The 20,457-nt window shown below is 43.4% G+C and overlaps 1 protein-coding gene across 2 annotated transcripts in view; it reads right to left on the bottom strand.

Moving 5' to 3' along the window:
- The window catches only part of BTRC (beta-transducin repeat containing E3 ubiquitin protein ligase), a 125,616-nt gene that overhangs the window by 17,803 nt on the left and 87,356 nt on the right, over nt 1–20,457 (bottom strand). For both annotated transcript variants that reach the window (XM_008050614.2, XM_008050615.2), the window contains 4 exons: nt 9,274–9,505; nt 5,679–5,865; nt 1,150–1,246; nt 356–493 (listed from right to left, as the gene is read on the bottom strand). In XM_008050614.2, the coding sequence (XP_008048805.2) occupies nt 356–493; nt 1,150–1,246; nt 5,679–5,865; nt 9,274–9,505 (654 nt within the window). The remainder of the gene's footprint in view (nt 1–355; nt 494–1,149; nt 1,247–5,678; nt 5,866–9,273; nt 9,506–20,457) is intronic.

Below are 20,457 nucleotides of genomic sequence, written 5' to 3'. Positions count from 1 at the left end.
CTAAGTTCCTATATATACATATATGACTTCAGTTCTAATGCAAACTTTATCCTTTTCATTAAGGAGCAGAAGTAGCCTATAATTATGTGATGGCTAAAACAGTAATAGCTCACTCAGTACACTTCAGGAAGGGAATTTAACCTGAGGACTATCTGTTTGTGTGTTCTTTTGGGAGGGAGGAGGTTAGGGGGCAGAGGCAGATGTCTGTCCTTAAGGAAATCATTTTGCCTTTGGGACTGGAAATAATCTAACATTTTCACTTACTTTCTAGAAATAATGTGTGGAGTTCATGCTCGGATTGTGTTATGAATGTGGCCTCGCTCCCTCACTGCCTTCCTGCAGCTGGAGACCTCACCTTGATTGTGTTGTCTCGAAGGCCGCTCACTATTTTCTGATCGTCATACTGTAAACAGTAAACTCCTTTGCTTGTTTCACTTCGGCAGTGGATTCTCTGTAAACTATGTCTTCCACATCTCCAGTTAGATTCTATTGTCTGAGAAGAAGAAACAGGGAACAGGCAGGGATTAGGAAAGGACAGAACCAAATTCACTGGACTTCCAGGGCAGCCCATGGCTCAATGCTGCACTCTAAGACTTCACTCTAAGAACTTAAGGACAAGTAAAAAATTGGTCTCTATAAAGTTACTACTTAAATTTATAAAACGTCTTTCCATTTACAAGGTAATTAAAAATTTATTTTCTAGAACTCTCCTGCCTATAACTTGTTCAATTAAATAATAAATCTAGTGGAGACTACCCACCAAGAGGACAAGCTATGAGGGTGCATGCGCAGGACTCTTCTTACACACGTGACGAACATTTCTACCAATTAACTTCTAGGGAGGCTCAATTCAGAGGACATTTAATATCAGCTTATGACTGCAAGTGCAGTCTCGCTGCTGCTGTGTGAGGGTATCCATCTCTCTTGTCCTCTCTTCATCTACTTATCTACCAGTAAACAAGTTTCAAAAACTTAAAAAAAAATCTTGCCTACCAGTTTATATTTTACCTACTCTACTCACTTGTAAAGAGATTGATTTATAACGCATGTCAATACAATCTAATGGGCTTGCTGTAACATACTGAGACTGAAGGATGCTGCTAATTCTCTACCATTTGGCAAATGCCCCAAAATATATAGATGTCTTACCTCAATGTCTTGTATAATTTTAGGATAAAGTGCTCTATAAAAAGAGTTGGGAGGCGCATTCCCATCAGGAGGTTTGTTTTTAAATAAATACTGTCCCCTAAAAAAATAACAAATATTTCCCAATGAAAATCATAATATTACACATTTTCAAGGAGATTCATATTTCTTCAAAGTGTTTTCACAGTTACCACTCCACACATTCTCATAGCTAGCCTGGGAAGTGTGACATTGAGCCTGATTTCAGGAGTCCCATGTCAAGGAGTATCTTTCTGGGTCCTAAGGAATTTGACCAACCTTGATATGCTCGTGGGAAAACATGATTATTTCCAGAGTGGGACATCAGAGTACCTGGCCTTTAGGAATATGATAATGTCAAAAGTCAAATGGAATGAATACATGTGATCAGAATTCATCTACCGGTCTGTTGGAATTCTGTATTGATTCACTGGCCTCAACTTTTGAAACTGTGTTCTCTGCTGTCACCTTTGAACCAGCACATGCCCCTAGTCATTTCCCCCATCTCAGTGGAGTCCAGCATTGCAGGCAGCAACAATGGCTCTGTCACAGAGGACACTTTTTCGAGGTCTCTATCTGTGTGGGGCAAGGTGTAGTGATCACCTGGGTTGCTGGTGATCAGCACAGCTATGCTTTGAAAGGAGCAATTTGGTTCATCTCAACAAAAAACAAAAGGAGCACAGCAGTGTCCAGCAGCAGCAGCTAAGGAGGAAGACGAGAAGAAGTGCCCGAGAGCACCGTGGCACCAGCGTAAGGCATGACGCCGACTTCTGCAGGTGCACTTCTGGTGGGGCACACACACGCATGCCTTTACTGCCTCTCCTGGTTCCAGTGAGCAGCATTTGTTAGCATCTCCTTCCCTATGACAGCACGTCTCTGGAAGGCTCGCATCCCAAGCTACATCTTTGCTACAAAAAAAAAATCAGTAAATGGCAATCGCTTCCTGCTGGGTAAAAAATTTAATTCCTCATCCTGAAGTTAAGAACCCACCAAACACGGTGTGGAAGCTAGTAAACCCCACTATGGGTGTACTAACTGCTGTTCTCACTGGCACTGTTCCTCGCAAAGTAGAGACAGGCAGAAATGCCTCGGAGTGTAATCCTGGCACCAGAGAAATCCTGTTTTCTCTGGGCCAGTCATCCGCTCCTCCCTCTGAAGCACCATTACAATATAATTAATTGCCGGATGTCTCCAGGAGTGCTTCTCCTCTGCCCTCTCTCTATTATACACCTTGAAAATTGTTGAGAATATTTCCTATCAGGAAGGCAGCTGGCTCTAACTTCTGTGTTCATACAGAGAAGAAAATGTGAAAGGGAGAAGTGAAAATAACTGGTGGAAAAGGGGGATACCTGAAGCGTGGTACACTAGCACAAAGAAGAGGGCAAGCAAGAGGCCTCGGAAACAATTCTGGACGAAAGGTCACTTCGCGGAACACTCTCATTCTTTGCAGGCAGTCGGATCTGAACATGAAGATGCAATGCCTGAATTCTGAGCCCACCCTCTTCACTGTGGAGGGCTTCCCAATGCCCACCATTCCTGAGGCTCCTGTCCTCGTAATCTCTGGCAATGGCCCACAGATGCTCTGCGACGTTCTTCAAGTGTGATGACACCATCTCTAAATCTAAGGCACGAGCGCACATACACTTCTCATCCTGTTGTCACCTCACTGCATTTGCCTTGGCAAAGTATCCACATTTCTTCAAATCAAAGATGCCACAAAAAGGGGTGGCTAGGTGTTGAAAACTGGCTTCTCGGTGTGCATCTACGTTTTAAGTCAAAACCTTTTACAATGGAAGTGCTCTGACAACAGGGACCACTTCTATGTGAAGTGCCTCGTGCCGATAAGAATGTGAGTGCATGATAAATGTTCAATATTAAATTCAGAATGTTATCATAAAATGTGATCTGCTGATTAAGAAAATGGACTCTTCCCAAGTGGTCCTTTATGATACTTTTAAGAGTCACCGTTACTGAGCAGAGAGAGCATATTCAGTATTAGTCAAGAGAGAAAATGACAGAGTTCATGTCCCAGGGGCAGACTATCACATCCATCTAGATATAAAATACAACAGAAAGTGGAAATTAAATCTTAGCAGTCCAAAGCCTTATTGGAAAACTGTATTTACTTATTTTTGGCTGGAAGAAATGGAAGAAACTTTCAAAGCTACCACATGGGGAAAGGTGTAGCCAGAAAGACTTTATCGACGTAATAGCCTTGGTAAGACCACTTGAAAGGAAGCGAGAAACTGATCATGAATTACATTAAGTTCTTAAAACATAAGAGAGGACAACTAACACTGGAACAAAGGCAACGGGCAAAAATAGAAGCAGCAAAAGAGCGAAAAGACAGTGAGTGCTACGCGGATGGTCCAGCACTGCCAAGAGGGCAGGGGAGGCCAGGACAGGGAGGACTCCGGTCAACCCTGCCGGAGGCTCAAGGGGCAGGAGGGAGTTTCTATGGCAGAAGGATCCAAGAAAGAGTGACATCAGTGCTGAATTGCAAATTATTCCACGCAGCCCTTCAAAAGACCCCGAAGCCAACTTTGCAAGGATCTCATTGTTTTCTGTGTCACTATCAGAGCAGACCTTCCTGTTTGGCAGCAGCCCTGAGCAAAGTCGTGGAGTGACAGCAGCTGGTGCCGGCTTCCTCCTTGCTCTCCGAAAAGGGACTCAGTAAACTCCCAGAGTCTGATGAAAGTTTACTGTATTTTAACGGGGAACAAAGCTTTCATGGCTAGGAGAATGAGTCTCCATAAGTGGAATTTCAGATCAGGCTTTATTTGGAGGAAAGTTTCTTTATTCTGACTGGTAGAGAAATCTTCCTAGCTGCCTTGCACTTTGCCCCTGTAAGCAACTGTCTGTTGCATTTCTAAGGCTGGCCCCAGCACTCTCAGCAAAAGATGAACTCTGAGTGTCATATCACTATACATTTATTTGCTTTGTTATATTGTGAAAGAGTTTATTTCCAAAGCATGAAGTTGGTTATGAAGAATAAGAATTCTATTTCTCTATGGAGCAAAATAAGTGAGAACTTTAAAAACATATTTGGGAAGAAGAAATAACAATATCATTTTATTTACACAATTGTTATATAGCCAAAAAAACTGCCTCGCTTCTGGTTCCTCTAATTGAAGTTGAGAGGAAAATTTAAAAGACCTTCCTAATAGCCAGAACAACAAAAATCTCTGAAGCACTTGGTATAATCTAGAGGTCACTGGATTTATTATGTGTTAATGAATTTCAAAGACACACAGAAGAAAGGGAGCTAATGATCTCAGAGTGAAGCTCCAAGGAAAGCTGATCCGAGTATTTATCTTTTAAGTGTTCTCCATTCTTAGCTATTTTGTTTGTCTTTCTTGCCCAAGATAAACAATCGATGCGCTTAATTTGAAAGAAAACCGCTGAGCTCGCACAGGCCTATCATTTTTTCTGCCAACTAAAATACGATTATTTGCTTGCGTCAGAGCTTGACTCCATCACCCAGGCTGGAGCGCGGGGCTCGCTCCGGCCACCGCGGCCTCAGCCTGCTGGGCTCCGGCGACCCTTCCGCCTCAGCCTTCCGAGGAGCTGGACTCGGGGGCGAGACACCATGCCTAGCTAATTTTTTTTTTTACTGTAGAGAAGAGGGCTTGCCTAGTCACCTGGGCGGGTTTCGAACCCATGGGCTCAGGTAACCCTCTTGCCTCCACCTCCAAAAGGGCCGGATTATAGGTGTGAGCCACCGCACCTGGCCAACTAAAATATCTAACACGTCACCCTTTATTTTATTTATGAACCAGTCATACCTAAAGTTCTTACAGTGACATTCCAGAGACATACTCTGAGTGAAAAGCATAAAAAGACAGACACTTCCTGGAAGTTCTAATGAAATGGCACTATTATGTGATGAGAACAACAAGACTGGTGAAGTCTCAGGCAGCTAACCATAGGATGCTTCAGGGAATTCATAATTAAGCAAGAAAATCTTAAGAAAAAATAATGATCTATATGAAATTTCATTTTCACCTTTTCTGGTGGCTAGAATTCCTATTCTAGTTGGGCATAAAAAGTCATTTTTGATTACAAAGGTGATAAAATACCAGCGGCAAAGGCTGAAGGCAAGACACCACCTGAAGGAAAAGAAAATCATTTGTCCTACATCATTTCAGGAAAAGCGAGATCTGATGGTTTCTATGTGACTCAGAGTCATCTATTTGCCTTCCAAATCACCAATCAGTCCTTTCGCATGACACCACCGATTTCTGCCCAGAGAAGAGTGCTTTAAACAGGAGGGCTGGTCAGTTTCCTATTACTTTTTGGAAAGTAGTGGTAACACAACAGTATGACACGAAGAAAAATTGTCAGAAGAAAAATTGCTGAGTACGTGAACACCTATTCCGTTACACTTTAAGCTATAAATCAGCAGAATCACTGTATTAATGACAAGGGGTCTCACTGATCCCCAAAAATCTTTCTGCGACTGGGCAGGGCCAGGTCCAGAAGCTCTTAAGCAGTAAGAAAGTTAAAAGGCTCACCACCCTCTTCGTTCTGCCAGGCCTCTCCACAGAGAATCTGTCCTGACCATTCTCTCGATGAGCTTCTTCCACAACATGCCATCAGATGTCACTCGGTACCATTCCTTGCACACGAGTTCCGCAGCACACAGTGATCTGGCATCCAGGTACGACAGAATGTTCTCAGCGACATGATCCAAACCCCGAGCTTTCAGTGGGGGGAGGGGCAGAGAAAAAGAGCATGCGGGGGCGGTGAATGGTTTTTACAAAATGTCCTTGAAAACACAACAGCATTTATTCTGCTGTGAAGGCACATTGCTGTCCCTAGCGTGGGCCACTTTCTTTTTCAAACAGAGACTTGGGTAAAATGAGTGTCAATAATTTTTCCATAAGGTTACAGAAATGAACGGTATTTTCCATCTTCTTTTAGATAAGGAAGTTAAAGCTAAGAACCAGCAAACCCCCCAAGACATTAAAAATAAAAAGGATTCCAGAAAACAATTCACATCTATCTGTATGGATTTCAGCACTAGGGGATGTTCTGTGGATGGCATCTCAAACTCCGTGGCTCAGACCCCCCCAAATCTCTATATTAGGTCCATTTCTCATTCTGTTTCTATTATTGCTGTGGCTCCAAAGCTGTTCAGTAAAAGAAATATCCTTTAAATGTACTGGGGGAGAGGCACTAAGTCAGAATGCGCTGGGTTATAGAATTTTTGGCATGCAGAAAGGAGAAAAGAGGGAAATACAGATTGGTATAGCAACATCCCGAGAGAAAGACAGAGGTATGTTTAAGTTCAAGGATGAGTTTAATTTCAGATGTTAAAAAAAAAACCCAAAAAACTATATTTGAGAATAACGGCTGCTATTAAACCTGAATGACAGTTGAGCAAAAATGAAAAAAAAATCCTAGACCAATAGATAACTTGGTTAGCATTTCAGAGAATATTCTGTAGAGTGTGCAGAGGAAAACAGTGGAGACTAGATCTTTGGGGAGTGTAAAGCCCATGGGCCTCCCAACTCAAGTTCTCTGGCATTCAAACCTGTATGGAGGCCTTAGAAGACAGGTTCCTCTAAAACAGGACAATCTCACCAGAAAACGTCTCTGGCTGCTGTTCTAAGTCACGAGCGAGACCAAAGCACTCCACGTTATCCTCTTTATAAGTTCCATACCTGAGGTTTTCTAGACTTCAACAGCTCCAAAGGGTCCCTTCTTATTGACTCACATAGGCACAAACTTAATAGGAAAGAGAAGACCGTGTTTCATTCTGTGCCTTCTCACAGAGACACACTGGGACGCCATGAGCAAAAATCCAAATGTGCTTAAACATTAATTCTAATTATAAGATCATACGGCTATCAGTCACACATGTCAGTGGACTTGGGCAAGAAAGTATTAAGTGATCTTGTTTGGCTGAAATCACACGCTCGTATTCAAGTGCAAGCAGATGGAGGCATCCATCACCCACTTCTTATTAGAGGAACGTGACTAACAGCCAATCAAAGGTGTAATAATTAGTTCTTCGTGCAAAATACAGTGATGGTACAGTTCCAGATTCTTTGTATTAAACTCTCTACCCCATCGGCAATTTCCAAATGCAGTCCTGTGCCTTTAACAGCTGCCATCAGGCCACTCCTGGTCATTGCTGTGTGCCTATGATAAGTCTTTGGAAGTCATTTCACCCAGCATGCCAAACAAACCCATTACAGTAATGGACTACAGGCATTTTTGGAAGTCGTTTGGTTTACTAAACACAGCCAGATGGTATAGGTTTGTAAGTTTAAATGGCCATAAAGCATTAGACCGATGATTTAGTACCTCATACAGTGGTCAGCAGATATACACTAGGGATCAATATTAGGCAAAGGATACACAAGTCTAATCAACTCCTGTACAGTTCTTAGTAGTATCAGCTTGAGATAGTGCATGTCTCAGTGATTGGGGAGAACAAAGTAAAAGTAATGAGGTACACGCAGATTGCCTGTACAAAGAAAACTGCCCATGGCTAAAATGAAATCCGATGAGTAAAAAGGGGCTAAAACTCTATCCTATTTAACAAAAGATACAGGTAAAATTCCATTTTAAAGTGACTATTTCTAAGATATAAATAGGAATTTCTCTTGTGTTAAAGGGCAATTTAATTTCTAGTTCAGAAAAATAAAAATTTTAAAAAGATATGATGGGCAAATGTAAAACAAAGTAGTAATACACAGTTTTGAGGAGGTTACAAGTTCGTGTCTTTTCCTTAGAGGATAGTTTGGCTGCATGTATTCAAGTCTTAAAAATGTTTATACTCTTTACTGTAGCGATTCCACATCTGGTATTTTTTTTTCCTAGGATGCCCACAAGATTACTGTATAAGAATGTCAACCACAGCATAGTTTATAATAGGAAAAAATTCTGAAACCACCTAAATGGTTAATAAAGGGGTTAAATAATATATGCTTCAACCACTGTAAAGAATACTACACAGCAACTTAAAAGCATGCTTTAAAAGAACACATGTTTTGGCCAGGCATGGTGGCTCATGCCTATAACCCCAGCACTCTGAGAGGCCAAGGTAGGAGGGTTGCTTGAGCCCAGTAGTTTGAGACCAGCCTAGGCAACATAGCAAGATCTCATCTTTACGAAAAAATTTAAAAATTAGCCAGGTGTGGTGGTGTGTGCCTGCAGTCTGAGGCTGAGGTGGAAGAATTGCCTGAATCCGTGATTATGTCAAAGAACACACATTGAGCAAAATGCATTAAGAAAAATGGTTGCAAAACATTTGTGACCAAAGCTTTACAGGGAAATACGTATACCTAGGAAACACAAAGTCCACAGGCCAAAATGTTAATAGAAAATTAGTAGGTCTCTCTGAATGGTGCAGTTCTAGGAAATTTTATTTTTATATTTCATATTTTTAAATATTTTCTAAATTTCCTGTAACTTCTATAATCAGAAAACAACCAAGCCCCAAGAACATAGGATATTTTACATACGATTCATTGATCTGTGTACTATATTTTCTTTTCAAATAAACTTGAGAACCTTATATTTTCCCGAGACCACACTTCCTCCAAATACTGATACCTTTATAATGTCCTAGATCACCAGCAAGCGCTCAGAAAACCACAGCATCCTTCAAGAAAGTATTTTAAGTACCATCTTATTTATGTATATATTTACTCAACATCACAACAAGGCTCATGAGATACCCCTCCTTCTAAAAAAATTCAGCTAAACATGTTTCTTATTCATCCCTGGCATTTAAATATTCTGTTGATAATCCCCACAGAAGTGCAAATCCACGTACAGAAGTTACATATCTTAAAATTAAGGCATATTATTAAAAGACACACCTCAAATCAGATAGCTCCTCAGGAGAGACTTTATTTGGACCTACATATGGGTAAAAATGGGGTGAACAGAAGGGCATGAGATAACAGGCCAGGGGAAGGGTCTTTATTTCTGGAGTTTGGGTTTTTTTTTTTTATTTTTACCAAGAAGGTATAATTAAAAGACCCAACTTGTAAAAATCAAGCAAAAAAGACTTAAAAAGAGAGACGTATGGCTGGAGACCCAGTTCTGTTACCGTTAGATCAAATTAATGGCTCACGAAGACCGTCCACATACCTGGCAGGGCAGTGATGAAGTCCCTCTGCAACATAGGCTTAAGGTACGAGTTGATGTGCCCATGTTGGTAATGACACATTTGGGATATCAGATGCTCCACAAATTCCACTTGATCAGACTCGGACCACTGCTCAAAATACTTGACACACAGCTCCTTCTCCTTCTCATAGCTTGCCGAGAGCTTCCGCTGCTTGGGCACAATCATACTGGAAGTGCCATTGGCAAGTTTGGTCTGCAGAAAAGGGGGTTAAAAGAAACACAGGATAATTAGTACTGGAAATGAGGGCAATGCATGTGGCTCTTCTGGTCCGGCATGCGATGCCATGTCTGCCCGCCTGAGCATGGCCTGTTATTCTGTTTGTGACTGGACATTTGTGAACAGCAATTACACGGCACGCCACAGAAACACCACAGTAAGTGGGTAAATCAGGTATAACGCCAGAAGACTAGGCATCTACTTCCAAAAGTTCACAGAAGGCCTACTTATTATCTGGACATACATCGACGAAAATCAAAAGCTGGAAGCATGTTATCATTCTGAGCAAGCAAAAATGCTAACTTGCTTTTTCTTGTACATATCGGTTACTGTACATTTATACGATTACTTGCTCACAACTTATTTTTTAATAGTTAAAGAAGTCCTCCATAGCTGAGCATGATGGCTCATGCCTGTAATCCAGCACTTTGGGAGGCAGATAAAAAAAAACTAGCCAGGCATGGTGGCATGCGTCCGTAGTTCCAGGTACTTGGAAGGCTGAGACGGAAGAACCGCCTGAGCCCAGCAGATCGAGGCTGTGGTGGACCTGAGTGAGCCACTGTACTCCAGCCTAAGTGACAGAGTGAGACTCCAACTCAAAACCAAAAAGTCCTCCACAGAGGAAAGGCAAAGGAGTATTCTGAGTCTCTGTGGTACCTTTGCACATAAAGTTTAAATTACTCATATACTCAATCTACTCTTTTCGTTCCCCCAAATCCCATCTCCACAGTCACCAAAATTACTTACCATCAAGTCATTTTTATTAATTAAATATTTACCAAACACCTCCAATATGCCAACCACTGTCCTTGGTGCTAGGATGCAAAGTGACCAAAAACGACCGTCTATCATCACTAACCTTCACTAACCTACTCTAGTTTGGAAGGCACAGTAAAAACATATGCAAATAATTACAGATAATGCAGACACAGTGCTGTAAAAGGGCAGAAGAAAGCAAACGCCATTGTGGGAGGCAGAATTCCAAGACGCCCTGAGACTGCTGACCCCCGCTGCCCATACGCCTTCTCTTAGCTACTTCACCGCTAGTGTTGGCATTGCTGGGCGGAAAGCAAGGACCCAAGTCAGTGGACGTGGTTAGGAAAGTTGTGTGTGTGTGGGGGGGGGGTGTCTGGTCTCTGCACATGAAGCCTTTGGAAGCAGAGTGTTCTCCAGCGGGTGGCAGAAGAGGAAGAGCTCCACCAGAAGGGAGCCAGCTTCTAGTTGCCAAGAGCAGCCCTCGGCTGACAGCCAGGAAGGAAATGGGACCTCAGTCCCACGGTGGCGAGCAACTGTATTCTGCCAGCAACAAGAGGAAACTGAGAGAGGGTTTCTCCCCCGGAGCTTCCAGAGGACTCAGTCTGCCCACACCTTGGCCGCTCTCAGCCTTCAAATGCCCTGAGCAGACAACCCAGCCACACCGTGCCCTACTTCTAACCTCCAGAAAACTGTAAGCCAATAAATGAGTGCTGTTTTAACTTGCTAAGTTGTGGTGTTCGTTATGCAGCAATTGAGAAAAAAATGAATATCGTTGTTTAAGGTAATTTCCTGCAAGATATGTTATTTTGAACTGAAGCAAAGGAAAAGTGGGAGACTGACACTGTGTGACATGGGGAAGAAAGGGGATTCTGGCAGCACAGGTCCTGGAGGTAGTCTGTCTGGCATGTTCCGGGAAAGAGGGCCTGGAGTGGCTGGAACAGAAGGACCAAGGAAGTTCTGAGAAGGTTGGAACAGTCTGGCCAAACCATCCAGGTCATCCAGGTGGCCTCGAGCAATTCCAGCCTTCCCTCCACATCAACCTTGCTCCTCCCGTCAAAAGGTGAGATTGTGTCCCAGCCTCTGAATCTGGGCTTTGATGACAGGTGAGGAGAGAGCCACAGTCTGTGGCTTGGAAACCCAAGCAGTTCCTTCTCATTTCTTCTCAGAGCACTGAGCTACCACAGAAGAAACTTGGGCTACCCTGCTGGAGAGAGAGGAACAGAGGATGGAAGTATGGAGGATGGAGAGCTGTGCAGGAAGGGGCTGCCGGGAGAAACCCCAGGAAGCATGCCAGTGACAGTCTGGCACGCTGTAGAAGGACGTCTGTGTGCTGTGTGGAAAACACACTCTTGCAGAGGATGTTGCTGGACACAAGGAGGCCAGTGAGGGGGCTGCTGCAACAGTCCATGCCAGAGCGACCACCTCTGGGACCAGAGTGGGTCCTGCGGTGGCAGTGAGACGTAATCGGGATGCCACTTGTATTTTGAAGGCAGATTCAGCTCATTTTGCTCTTATATTGGATGTGGGTATGAGGAAAAGAAGGAGCACCCAGGACCCTGTCCAAGCTGGAAGTTGGGGTCACTGGGAGAACACTGCCTAACAGACACACCTGGGAGAAGACTGCCCAACAGACACTCGGATTTTCTTAGAGGATAACCCCACAGGGGTACAACCGGGCACTTTTCACAGTCATTGGATAGATCTCAGGCATGTTTGTCTAAGGCAACCCAAGTTTGGCAGGAAAACCCATGTGACTGGCGAACTCACCTGTTTGGACATACCCAACGCAGAACATGCCATCGAGCTGTACCTCACTCAACGCAACTGCCTCACCGCCCAGGCTTGTCTAGTTTTCTAAAGCATTAAACCCCATCCGCAGGCCTCTTTACAAAGTAAGAACACACAGCTGAAAGTATGCTTTCAAGAATGGCGTTAGGCCGTTTTATTTATACAGAAAGAGCTGACATCTGTGAACGGCGAGCCCTGGTGTGCAGAGCTGGGTGTTTCCTAGTACAAATGCCACTGTTGTCTACGATACAGACTAAAAATGATTAATGAGAACCTTGTTGGACACAGGCCTTGGGGGACTTCAGGGCTGCTTCTTGTGTAGATTATTTGTCTGCATCACAGAAACTGCAAACTCGTGAAATGTGGAGTAAGACTTAGAGAAGTAACAAATCGGTAGGTTCGTAAGCCTGGCCAGGTGTCACGTCTCATCCCAAAAGTGAAAGCCTGTCTCTCTGTCATCTCTCACATATCTGCCCTCTGTCTTTTGAGAGATGGGCATGGACCTGGATTGGGTGCTCAGAGGACTGTTTTCTAACGAGAAATGCCAGTCACAGAGAAAAGCCATTGGCCAGTTAATAAACGATCCCGCTTACACTTTAGACACACCAGGTGTTTCTATAATCCGAAGTGTCACACTCTGATCCGTGGCTGTCAGACTGCTAAGATGCTAAGAGAGACGACTGCAGGAGTGAAACACACTGCTTGCTTATCCTGTGTAGAATGCAAAGGTCAGTCAAGACTTTCTCAGGCTTTCAATGATCAAATCACAGGTGGGACTTAAAACATTTGGCTACTAGAAATGAAGTCTATGCTGAGATTTCATGTATTTATTACCTGCTCTGGGCTATTCTTGCTGGTACTACAGTTCAGTCACAACCTGTCAAAACAAGAGCTTTTTTGGGTGAGGATAATGGATACCTGAGATCCCTGATCACTTCCAGGGAGTTACTCCTCATCACCACCCTCTACTGAATTGCTTTAAAAGCTCTGGCCTGGAGTAAAAAGACCGGTTTCAAATTCTAGTTCCTTAACTTGCCAGCTATGTGACATGGAATAAATAATTTGATCTTTCTAAGTCTCTGTTTCTCTTATCTGGTAAACAGAGATAATATAGAATCTGTTTCACTGGGGTTTTGTGAGGATCAAATAAAAGCCCCCATGAAAAAGCATGTTTAGCCACCACCTAGCACACAGCCGAGCACTCAATCAACCAACACTCAGTGAACTTACCAATCAGCTGAAGCTAGGCTTTCCCCTCTTTTTGAAAATATTCTTCTTTCTCACTATGTATTTTTTCCACTTTAATTTTCATTGGAGTAGAATATACATAAAAGTGCTTTAACCTTAAGCATACAGTTCAGTGAATTTACAAAAGGTGAACACATCCATGTAACCAGCACAAAGATCCAGAAACATCGTCACAAGCCTCACAAACCACCTGTGTCCCTTTTCAGGCCACTAGCCACTCTAAGAATAACCACTACACCCATTTTCTTTCTTAAAAAATGTATTTTCTAAAATCATCTGCCTATATGATTTACAGTAGCATAAAACCATACAGTACTTAGAAATACATTTGACAAAATTTGTATAATACCTGTAAACTGAAAACTATAAAGCATCACTGAAGGAAATTCTTACAAGACTTTAATGAATGAAGACATATATTATGTTCATAAGTTGCATATATTAAGAAGTTCATTCTTTCCAAATTGACCTATACAGTTAGTGTAATATCAATTAAAGTCTCAGCAGGCAAATACATATGCTGATTTTAAAATCTGTATAGAAAAGCCAAGAACCTAAAGTTAGCTAAAATATGCCTTGGGGTAAAATATGCCTTGGGGTGGCGGGGGGGCAGAGATGGAAGACTCAGACTACTGAATTTTAAGACACACAATAGGAATCAGGAAGGTGAGGTTTTGGTGTAAGGACAAAAATGTAGATCAATGGAACAGAATAGAGAGTTCAGAAATTGACTCGCATAACTGACTTTCAAGAAAGATGCCAAGATAATCCGATGGGGACAGGATAGTCTTTTCAACAAATGCCACTGAAATAATTAAATATACATACAAAAAACAAAAAACACAAAGCTTGTTCCCAGTCTCACACTATATACAAAAAATTAGCTTAAGTGGGTTCTGAACTTATACGTAGGAGCTAACACTATGAAACTTCTGAAAGAAAACACAGGAGAAAATCTTGGTGCCCCTGGCATAGGCAAGCATTTTAAAAGGGGAAAAAAAGGCAATACACTGGTATGAAGCAATATTTTAAACTTCTGATTTCCAAAAGTAACAGTTAAGAAAATAAAAAAGACAAATTACAAACCGGGAGAAAATATTTGCAATCAATGTATTTGACAAAGGACTTGTATTCAGAATACTAAAGAACTCTTGGAACTCAATACTAATAAATCACCCTGTTTTTTTTTCTTAACAGACAAAATATTTGAACAAACACTTCACAAAAAAAGATCCATGGATGGCCAATAAGCATAAGAAAAGATGTTCAACATCGTTAGTCATTAGGGAAATGCAAATTAAAATCACAAGACTCTACTACAACACACTTACTAGAATAGCTAAAATTAAAAAACTGACCACACCAAGTATTGGCAAGAATACTGACAAGTAGGTCTTCATACATTGCTGGCAGTAAAGTGTGATGGTACTACCACTTTGGAAAACAGCACTTACCATCTGACCCAGCAATCCCACTGCTAGTAAAAATTTGCTCCCTGAAAGTGTCGCTTAGTGCCACACAAAGACTGGTACATTAATGTCCATGGCTACCATATTCATAATAACCCCAAACTGTAAAGATCCAGGTGTCCATCAAGAGATGAACTGGTAAACAAACTGTGACGTATCTGCACCACGGAAGAGTACTCAGCAGTAAACAGAACCAACTGCAGATACCAAAAATGATAGGGATGGGTCTCAAAGCCATGCTGAACAAAAGAAGTCAGGCACGAAAGAGTGCAGACTTCAGAGTCTACTTTTATGATAAACTCTAGGAACAGCAAACCTAATTTTTAGTAACAGAAACAGATCAGTGGTTGCCTGGGGTTGAGTGTGGGTGGGACCGACTAGGGAAGAGCACAAGGGAACTTCTGAGGCAATGAGAATGTTCTCTATCTTGATTGCTGCAAGTGCACACAGTCGCCAAAATTCATGACACTAGGTACTTAGAAAGGGTATATTTTATCATATATTAACTATGTCTTTTTTGTTTTTTAAAGAGACAGTGTCTTGCTCTGTTGCCTAGGCTAGAGTACAGGGGTGTGATCATGGCTCACGGCAGCCTTGAACTACAGAGCTCAAGCAATCCTGCCTCAGCCTCCTGAGTAGCTGGAACTACAGACACACATCACTAAGCCCAGCTGATTTTTTTCTTTTGGTAGAGATAAGGTCTTGCTATGTTACCCAGGCTGGTCTCACACTCTTGGTGTCAAGCGACCCTCCTGCCTCAGTCTTTCAAAATGCTGGGATTACAGGTGTGAGCCACTGTGCCGGCCTAATGTATATTAATTATATCTTAATAAAGGTGATTTTTAAAAAACCTTCTATGGATAGAATTTTCCCATGGCTAACTAGCACTGTAATATGAATTTCACTTGTAACTCAGCTGCAACAAGTGTAGAAGCCTCTGGAGACAAGATCTTTGTTTTCAAGCCCTTTCTTCTATCATTCTCCAATAGAGATTTTTCTACAAACGTATAAAGTAAATGCAACAAAATTTCAATTTGAGACCTTCTAAAAAATACATCAGGGCAAGAGAAAAGGTTCAATTATTAAAAAATCAAAGGCTGTACATGGGTATTTGGGAGAGAGGGTAATGATCGGTGGCGGAATGGATTTGGCTTTCCCAACAAAAGCCTGATGACCCTCCCACCACTGCTGAAATGTCCAGGAAACCTGACAAACAGCCTCAGCCTAATGGTAACACTGGCTTCCGCCCTACCTCACATCTCCTTTCTGCTTTTCTGTTTACAGCGAACAGTTGTCTCCAAGAGAAACACTGTCAGGTGGCAGGTCACAGAGTGGAAGGAGTTAAGCAAGCACAGGGCCACCCCAGTTCCGTTCTTGAAGGCTAAGGGCTGGCATCTTTCCCCCTGAAAACCTACTACAGCCGGGCTCGGTGGCTCAGCCTGTAATCCCGTGCTTTGGGAGGCTGAAGTGAGTGGAATGCCTGAGCCAGCGGGTTTGAGACCCACCTGGGCAATTTGGCGAGACCTCATCTCTGCAATAAATAAACAAAAAAAATTAGCCGGTGTGGTAGTGCATGCCTGTAATTCCAGCTATTTGGAAGGCTGAGGCGGAAGGATCGCCGGAGCCCAGCAGGTCGAGGCTGCGGTGGTTGGGAGCAGCCACTGCATTCCAGTCTGGGTAACCGAGTGAGACTCCAACTCAAAAACAAAAAACAAAAAAAAATACCTACTACAGACACCACTTTCAAAATTACCGTGAGTTTCTCTGAAGTTGCACCTGGACTAGGAGAGAAAATACACACTTGCAGACACCAGCTGGCTGACCACCACCTACCGCTGGAACATCATGCTTCTGACTTTACTAACTGTAGTATGCATAGGTTGGAAAATATATCACGGACTGGCTGAATGTGATGGTGAAAGGACAGACATTTCTTGTTTGCTCACAAACCTGAGAGGAAGGGTGTGGTGAGTGGAGAGAAGATGTTCTAGACATGGGATACAACTGGAATAAAAATTTGAGAACTAGATGAATAAAGCACTTCCAACCAGAGAGATGCAAACGACTCAAGGTACCCAAGAGTCTCTTTGGCTTCAAGAAGGGCCTTGGCTGGGCTTGGTGGTTCAGCCTATAATCCCAGCACTTTGGGAAGCTGAGGTGAGTGGACTGCCTGAGCCCCAGGGTTCGAGACCCGCCCGGGCAAATTGGTAAGACCTCATCTCCACAATAAATCAAAAATCAGCTGGGTGTGTTAGCGCTTGCCTGTAGTTCCAGCTACTTGGAAGGCTGAGGCAGAAGGATCGCCGGAGGCCACCAGGTTGAGGCTGCGGTGGCCGGGAGCGGCCACTGCACTCTAGTCTGGGTGACGGAGTGAGACTCCAACTCAAAAGAAAAAACAAATCAAAGAAGGGCCTTGAGGGAAGGTTCCTGCGCTGAAGACCAGTGGGGGAGGAGGACACCATGATTACATGATGAGTTTATTTCACAATAAAATGGGTGGCCCGGTAAGGTGGCTCACCCCTATAATACCAGCACTTTGGGAGCCAAGGTGAGAGGATTACCTGAGCCCATGGGTTCAACACCAGCCTGGGCAACATGGTGAGACCCTATCTCTGCAATAAATCACGAAAAAATTAGCCGGGCACGGTGGCATGTGTCTGTGGTTCCAGCTGCTTGGAAGGCTGAGGTGGAAGGATCGCCAGAGCCCAGCAGGTCGAGGCTTTGAGGCTACGGTGGCCATGAGCGTGCCATTGCACTCCAGCCTGGGTGACAGAGTGAGACTCTGACTCAAAAAAAAAAAAAAGAATAAAATGGGCAGGGGTTGTGCTGGGGACGAGGCTGCAGCTGGAGGGAGGCACAAGAATTCTGACTAAGGCTGGAACTTTAGTATGGTCAGTCAACCAACACCATTTTACTGAGCGACTATTCTATGCTAGACACTCTGGCAGCTGATCAGGATTCTGGTGAACAGGCATACAATGTTTCTTTGCCTTCTCTGGAGAGAAGCAGGGGACAACATATAATAAATACGTGAAATGAGAACTTCTGAAAATACATCAAGGCAGAGTGAAAAAGTTCAGTTATTAAAAAACCAAGCCGGGCTCGGTGGCTCAGCCTATAATCCCGCGCCTTTGGGAGGCTGAGGTGAGTGGATTGCCTGAGCCCGCGGGTTCGAGGCCCGCCTGGGCAGCGAGACCTCAGCTCTACAATAAATCAAAAAATCAGCCGGGTGTGGTAGCGCATGCCTGTAATTCCAGCTACTGGGAAGGCTGAGGCGGAAGGATCGCCGGAGCCCAGCAGGCGAGGTTGCGGTGGCCGGGAGCGGCCACTGCACTCCAGTCTGGGCGACAGAGTGAGACTCTGACTCAAAAAAAACCAAAAACCAAAAACCAAAGGCCATACATGTGAGTGTCTGAGAGAGAGGGTAATGGACCAATAAGGATCACGAAGAAGACAGAATAAGATAAAACAGGGAGTGAAGAGTGCAGCCTGCTTAACTAGGGCAGTCAAGACATGGCTCTGATGGAGGTGACGGTTGAGCTGAGATCTAAATGATGAGAGGAAGTCAGTTTTATGAAGATCTGGGGGTAAAGCCTTCCAGACAGAGTGCAGAGTAAGTGCAAAGAAAGGTGTGTTCATGCGAAAGACAGAGAGAAGGCCAGGACAGCCGGGGAGAGAGGGTACTCCACCTTCACAAGAGGAGGGAGGGGAAGGGACTGTTAAGAATTAGGAGGCTGGGCTATAATATACTCATTCAAGAATACTGATTCATTTCCTCGGCAGGGCTTTTCCTTTATTTAGTCTAGTACATTAACCTAGACAGGGACAGGGCCAGAGCCCGAGCCCAGGCTCTTGTTCCTATGGCAAAGAGAAACACATAAAACTTGCAAGTGTTTGAGGAGGAAGGGGAGAGATTTTTTTTTAAAAGGGCTGTATTATACTTGCTATAGGCTATTGCCACACCTTAGTTAAATAAAAATCCAAATACATTAAGAGCTTTCCCGCCATTTTCCTTTGATTTCTTTGTAAAAGTATCTTTTTTTGCTTTTCCTTTCTTTTTTTTGGGTTGCCCAGACTGGAGTGTAGTGGGCGCTCCCGGCCCCCGCAGCCTCGACCTGCCGGGCTCCGGCGATCCTTCCGCCTCAGCCTTCCGAGTAGCCGGAATTACAGGCGCACGCTACCACGCCCGGCTGATTTTTTAATTTATTGTAGAGATGAGGTCTCGCTGCCCAGGCAGGTCTCGAACCCACGGGCTCAGGCCATCCACTCACCTCGGCCTCCCAAAGGCGCAGGATGGCAGGCTGAGCCGCCGAGCCTGACTTATTCAAGTCAACATTATTTTGGCTGAACTGAAGGCAAATGGGACCGTCCACATCTTGGTCAGGATGGAGGGAGGGAGGTGGGGAGGGAGGGCGGAGAAGCAAGCACACCCTGGGATGTGAGATGACAGCAGGGAGACCCAGGATGGTGCCAGAACACAAAGGAGCTAGGGCGAAAAATGGCACCCAGAAGGGACAGCGCCCCGACACCTGAGCAGGGGATTTCAATATCAAGGGAAAGCAAGTGCCGTAAACTGAACACGAAGAGAAAAGGCATTAATGTGCAAAAGCAGGACCACAGTTTTCCCTTAAAATTTTCTTTTTAGAGATGAGGTCTTGAATTCCTGGGCTCAAGCGATCCTCTCACCTTGGCCTCCCCAAGTGCTGGGATTACAAGTGTGAGCCACCATGCTGGGCCTCATAACTTTCAACAATCTAATTTTTAGTTCTCACCCTGTAATTCTCAGTGACCAAAGAAGTAATTCACTACCTTTTCTGGGGTAGGTTGGGGAGAGGGAGTTCAAATGAAAAGAGAATGGTATGTATAGAATGGAGTATGTATTTCAAGAGAAGAAAACACCACACTTCTCAGTGGGATTATTCTATTAATATTTTAACAGCTTCTATTAAATATGATTACATATTAGGTGAACTCATAAACATGTCAGATCTGATTAGTGAACATGGAAGACAGGAAGGGGCACATTCGTCAGCAGAGGGAAAGTTCGTTATTATGAATCCAATTTCTAATAATCACCAAGAAAGAGCATGTAATCATTCCAATTCTTTTAAATAAAATTCACTAGGAAACAGACTGACATTGTTCCAGCATATATGATTATTTAGACTGGACACTTACCAATCTTTTCTTTCACTTACTAACATGGGAAAAGCCATATATAAAATTCGCCAAAATCAAAACAAAGCCATTTTGATTATTTCCTAACTTTCAACATAGTTAAAGGGACAGAAGAGTCATTTGACATTTTCAGGTTTCAAAGCTAAGACTCCTGTTTCTGTAGTGAGCTCCCTCATGCAACTTTCTAGCTTCCAGGGTGACAGTTCTTTTGTTCTAAACCAAGAAACTCACAGCAGTTTAATTTACTGCAGCCTTATTATAGCTACTAACTACATACACCTCCAAGGCTGGTAAACCCACTCAAGGAGACAGTGCCACCTTAAAAGGAATTTTGGATGGGTACTAGTGATGGGGAGAAAAGGACATAATTATAAGAAATGATTGAAATAGGCACAGACATACCCCGGGTGCCTCTGCACTGCAGCAAGCTCTAAACTTGTTATCGTTAATGGTTTAAATTTCACTGTGCTAATCATTTCAGGACACAAG

This window comes from Carlito syrichta, unplaced genomic scaffold, assembly GCF_000164805.1.
Source record: "Carlito syrichta isolate Samal-C Ts95f unplaced genomic scaffold, Tarsius_syrichta-2.0.1 Scaffold153560, whole genome shotgun sequence".
In the NCBI taxonomy this organism is placed as follows: Eukaryota; Metazoa; Chordata; class Mammalia; order Primates; family Tarsiidae; genus Carlito; species Carlito syrichta.
The sequence above is the reverse complement of the archived record's forward strand: the minus strand, read 5'-3'. Positions and strand labels throughout refer to the sequence as shown.